The 6,003-nt window shown below is 28.0% G+C and overlaps 1 protein-coding gene across 1 annotated transcript; it reads right to left on the bottom strand.

The window, feature by feature from the left end:
• Positions 1 to 2,430: 2,430 nt before the first annotated feature.
• On the bottom strand, positions 2,431 to 4,647 carry Rpl9 (ribosomal protein L9). Its single transcript, XM_072897422.1, has 4 exons — positions 4,548 to 4,647; positions 3,262 to 3,400; positions 2,670 to 2,997; positions 2,431 to 2,579 (listed from the first exon to the last, which is right to left on the bottom strand). The coding sequence occupies exons 2-4, from the start codon at positions 3,397 to 3,399 to the stop codon at positions 2,473 to 2,475; spliced, it is 573 nt and encodes a 190-aa protein (XP_072753523.1). The 5' UTR covers position 3,400; positions 4,548 to 4,647; the 3' UTR covers positions 2,431 to 2,472.
• Positions 4,648 to 6,003: the final 1,356 nt, after the last annotated feature.

Below are 6,003 nucleotides of genomic sequence, written 5' to 3'. Positions count from 1 at the left end.
CACACATACAAAACTGTCTCTCTCTCTCTCTTTTTACACACCATATGTATAGAATTTTTAGCATTTTGTTTACAAACAAGCTCTACTTGTCACGTTAGAATATTACTAAAGTTGATTAGAATGTTTTGAGGTCGGAGGTCGTCTGTACCTGTCGGGTATCAGTCCAAAAATTTTTGTATATCTATTAATTGCTATATATTAAAAGCACACATGATTTAGTGTACGAAGAACACAAAGTTTATTATAATATAAAAAAGGGAACAAAGATTGTTGCAAGATTGAAATCGAGATATACTGTGGACCGAAGTTAATCTTATCAACAAACTATATAAGTCCAAAGGTACAAATCGAATGTACAATGAGCGTTGATCACTTACGCAATGCATTCCGGTATTCGACGCATTGTTATTAACATAGATGTGCATATAGAAACAACGTGTTATACGACGTAAATAAAAAAAATTTCTTATAATTTTTCTAGTACCGCGAATGTCTTAAAGTATATTGGTGCTAATTGAAAACGAAAAATTAAATCTTTAGAAAAAAAAAAACGTGTAAACGCATTTTTTTATTTTACATTAATTTACATTAGCATTTAAATATACATAATCATTCTTTTCGAACAAAACATACTTAATGACAAACATTATTTAACAATAACATGTTATTTTGTTTTTATTCTTAATATAGATAATTTATAGTATCTTACATATAAACATTGTAATTGAGAATAAAAACGAGAAATTTAAATAAATTCTAGTCATATCGTAGTTTCTTAAAAAATGCACTCTCTATCATTTATTTGATCGTAATAATCTTTTCCCATTTTAACTTTAACGAGATACTTAATATGTTTTGTAATTTATCTGTAACACATGAGTTCTAACAGTACCGTGTTATCTTTTTTTTCCGTTTTAATGTTCTCCAGGCTATTATTCCTATGTTACATATTGTAGCAAAATTTAGTTCATTCTTTCCGTTCTCTTTAGCTTCTGTACTTTGGCTTTATTTGATCTTGGTTTATTATGCCACGCTATTGTGATATTATCGACGTATACATTATATATTACACTGATTTTTCAAAAATATTCTTACATTGTATGCGTAATCAGTAGTCAACGAATAGAAACGTGAAAGCCTCGATTGATATTGCGAGATCATAGAGAGGAACTCGGACTTTTGTATCACTCTTTTTGCTCTTTTATTCCTTTTCTTGAATCGTTTCTTGTTTTTCTTTTTATTAATTGAATAAAAAAAGTCTCTTATAATATCTATATCATAATGTATACACGGATTTTCTTATTAAATTCATGATTTGATTTTTACAATTATGTAAAACTGCAAGCATATGCACATAGGTTTTATAGTCCGTAAACAAATGCCTTTTGCGCGTGATTGAAATTTTGATTATTCATAGTTTTATATTTACAGAATATATTAAAAAATCGTTGAAGAGATTATTACATTTTTAAATAACGTACTACTGCAAAAATAAAATAAATCTTATGTCAAAAAGAGAGTAATCACTTTGTCTTACATTGCAAATGTTTTGTTTCCGCGTGTGAAATGAAATAATGTCGTTGATATCGCTAAAATAAATGCAATTCGTTGTAAACGATGTGATATCATTACAATAAATTGCGTACTTTTCAGAGTGACCGTTGACCCGATCTTGCATTTTTATCAAACATGCATCTATGTACTTCTTGTTGCAATTATTCTCCCTACGATCTAATTAATAAAAATGCGTCAATAACATTTGTACGTACACGTATGTATATATGTCAATTGACAAATGTTATTGACGCATTTTTATTAATTAGGTCGCAAGGAGAATAATTGCAACAAGAAATACATAGTTATGTAATTTAAATTACATAATATATATATATTTGCTTAAATTTATTACTAAACTTTGTTTTTTACTAAATACAATTATTATGTAATTTAAATTACATAACTATGTATTTCTTGTTGCAATTATTATAATATATATAGTATGAGCTTAATAAAATGCACAATAATGTAGTGTGAAAATTATAGGTGTATTTTTACTTGAATAAAAAAAATTATATATATATATATAATATATATAAAATTTCTAAACTATAATATACTTGAATAAAATCATATATATAAAATTTTTTTTATTCAAGTAAAAATGCACGCAATGCACTTAATGTGAGCACATTTCAATTTCTTTTTACATACATATATGAATGGATGGAAAAAGGAATGCCTTAATAAACAAATTTAAATGCATGTCAGATATATATGTTTGATATGTATATAAATTTGTTAAAACATTTTTATTACTGAGTGTACAGCTAAATCAAATCTATTAGGCTATCATCAATGGAAATAATAAAAAAACTGTACATTTATTATGGCATTAGGTCAATAATGATTAATATACATTAATTAAATTCATTGTTTAGGTATAATTGGAAGAGAAATTTTTCTCAAAATTTTTTATTCATCATCTTGTACAACCGTAGTTTTTTCAGATACGTATAGTCCGTCCAAGAATTTTCTTATATCTTTATTTTTCACTGTCGTTGACTGTTGGATAAGGGCAGCTAAAATAGAACCATATAATATTTATAAAGTAATTATTCAAGTTGATTTTTTCACATTTATTTATTTAAAACCATTTTCAAAGTATTTACCTGAACGAGATACGTCTTCTAACGAATTTCCTTCAATGATCAGCTCGTCCTTTTGTTTCCCAGAATTTGCAACAGTTACACCAGCTGCCATTTTAACACGGCGTATATACTTCTCGCCCAAAAAGTTACGAATTTCTATAACTGTGTTGTTTTCTGTAGTCACACAGTTGATAGGGAAGTGAGCGTATACAGCTCGCATTTTGTATTGGTAACCTTTGGTGACACCCTTAAGCATGTTCTCAATATGAGAACATACAGTACGAACAGCAGCTAATTCCTTCTTGGTTCCAAACCATTTTTCTACTTTCAGCAATCTTGGACTTATCATCTAGAATACATAATAAGAAAATATTTATAAAGTTAGATATATTACATTTTGATTTTGGCGTAAATCACAAATATTTCAGCTAAGAATGTGTCATTTATGAAAAATGAAGGGGAATCCAGATTATCATCATAAATAAGTATATATATTATTCTAACATTGCAATTAATCAGAGTAATTAATAAAAAAATCAATTAATAAAAAATCTTATACTAAGATATTATGTTGTGATATTCTTATAATATATAAACAAATTGTTTTGCTTACCCGAATATCGAGTGCGAGATGTTTGAAGGATCGTTTCAAAACACCTCTTGGTCCTTTTACAGTCACTAAACGAGACTTGACTGTAACAGTCAATCCCTCTGGGATTTTAACTGTTTGATTAGTAACAATTTGCTTCATTCTGCAAGTATAAAGAAATTTATATATAAACATAATTCTGCAATAATATATAACTATCATAATAATTACAGCTATAAATATAAAATATAATAAAAACAATAGTAGTGCAATCACTATTTGTTAAACTTTGAAAGCATCAATGTCATTTATATTATCAGTGAAAGAAAATTGTAAATATAATTAGCAAAGAAGATTATGTAAAAATATATTTTCTATTCAGCTTTATATGTAAGTGAGATTAAAATCTTTGTACAATTCTTTCTTTATTTTATGTCAAGATACTGTTATAAATACATAATAAAGAACAAGTTAAAACACAAAGTTACAATTAACACGCTAGCTTCTCTCAACCTTGTGTCTTGTTATGTTGCAGTTAAAAATTAGTATCTCTACCTTTGAGAGAAAATTTATTGTTGCGTTATATTCTAAAATGTAAAAAATTAAATATCATATTGATTCTTTGCCTAAACGAAATAGTTTGTCTCAAGCTTTCACTGTGGAATATAAAAGGAAAGATTATTTATACACAACATATTATACTGAAGGTACCAAATTTTGGCTGCAGTATTCAATGTGACATAAAGAGGTAAAGGAATGGAGAATGGGCATGGTAACTGTACATTAATATTCCTAACTTGTTTAGGTCAAAAACTTTTTTGGATTTTAATTTGTGTAAGAGTCTCCTTTTTTTAATTCTAACATAGCATCCAAAAAACGTAATAAAAATATACAATTGTGAGTGCACTGTTAAAACACAACATGCCTTATAGGTCGATAAAGTTTATAGGTTATGACAGGTTATTGGTTATAGTGTTTACATAAATCAAGATGAATCAGTATCAGTAATTGTATAATCAAAAATTAAACTATTAAACTTCTCACAAACTCATAAAATAATTTCTCATACATAGTGATTCTATTTTTCTTTTTATTTTTTTATTTCAATAGTACGCCAGCAACACCTCGGGAGCAAATTGTTGATAGATATAATCGCAAAGGTTATATCTCCCGTCGTTGCATATCATATCACAGCTAAAGTAGGGAGAATAACGAGTGCTAGGAATGCGTAAAAACAAATTTCATGCCTGACAAATCGACGGATTGCTACCGATTTTATAAAATATTGCTGCTGACAAGAATTTCCATACCTGCAACACGCGCCGTACAGTAACCGGAAAAGACCAAAGAAGATCGAGGCCACAGTATGTATACCAAAGAGAAAAGAAACTCATGTCACTAGAGATATTATGAATACCTTTCTCTAAAGGCGCCTTTTCATGCAGACGCTCGACGCTCATTTTTGGCGTCAAAACAGATCACGTGATCAAAATTGACGAATTGGTATTTTTACTTTTGGTCACGTGATGTCTTTTGACGCTGAAAATGAGCGTCGACCGTCAGCATGAAAAGGCACCTTAAAGCTATCTATATTTAATATATCTATGGAAGCAACATAGAGAGGTGTAATTTTTCTAGTTATATTTTAGTGACTTTCACGTCAAGATGGCGCTGCGCACGTTGAAAGACTTGTCCACGGTGAATGGAATTAGTCAAAATTTTTATTCTCTATTAGTTTTGTTTCTACTTTTTTTATGCTTTCTCTCAAATATTATTATTATTCAACGGTAGTCTGCTCTTTTTCGATAAGTAATTAGATATAATTTTGAAAAATGTCATTATATATATTATATATACCTAGTCGCATTTAAATATTTAAAAACTCCTTTTGATATTTTTATTTACAAACTCTAATCAAATGAATTAGTTATCTCTAATAATAATTGCGTATGACATATATATCAACACACGTATGATAATGTAACTAATATTAAAACACGTGACTCGAGAATAATAATCGTGCCACTTCAAAAAAAATCATTGCCTTACACGTTCTTCGGATGTTCGTGTCCGGGATATATTCTCCTTTCAAGCAAGGTAATCGTAAAGAGGCCCTCATACTCGAGGTGGAAATAAAAAAATTACGCGGGTAAGTGGTTTGCCCAGGTTCACGCATGCGCCTGTGTCAAGTACACGCTGTGAGTACACGCTACACGCGTATTCTGTCAATCAAGGAGGGACTGCTACGGGTCAGCTGTAACAAAAGTTAAAAGATCTAAATTATGTATATATTTCGAGATTCATAAATTTAACAAAAAGCATTTTTAACTTTTTAAAATATAAAATTAATAAAATTAATCTTTGATTTGAGGTAAAAGATTTACCTTGTAAAATTATAAAATTTTTATTCCATGAATTTTTGTATGTACAGTCCACCTATAAAATTTGTGTGATTCTACACGGCAAATCTTTACTTTATTCAACTTATAAATTATTAATTTAAAATTTTAAAAGATCAAAAGTTGTTTTGCACAATATGTTAAAAATTTATATGAATCTTGAAAAATGTATCAAAGATTCATTAACTTATTTTTACATATACTTGGTGCAACGTATTCTCCTTAATTTAAGTATTATATATTTATATATAATACTTATATATTAATTTGATAATTTATTCATATATACAATAAAATAAATGACACTTCTAACAAACATTAATACATTTTGAGAATTGATTTTAATCAGTATTTTAATTATATAATG

This window comes from Anoplolepis gracilipes, chromosome 1 (genome assembly GCF_047496725.1).
Source record: "Anoplolepis gracilipes chromosome 1, ASM4749672v1, whole genome shotgun sequence".
NCBI lineage: Eukaryota > Metazoa > Arthropoda > Insecta > Hymenoptera > Formicidae > Anoplolepis > Anoplolepis gracilipes.
This window is presented reverse-complemented; position numbering and strand designations above follow the sequence as displayed.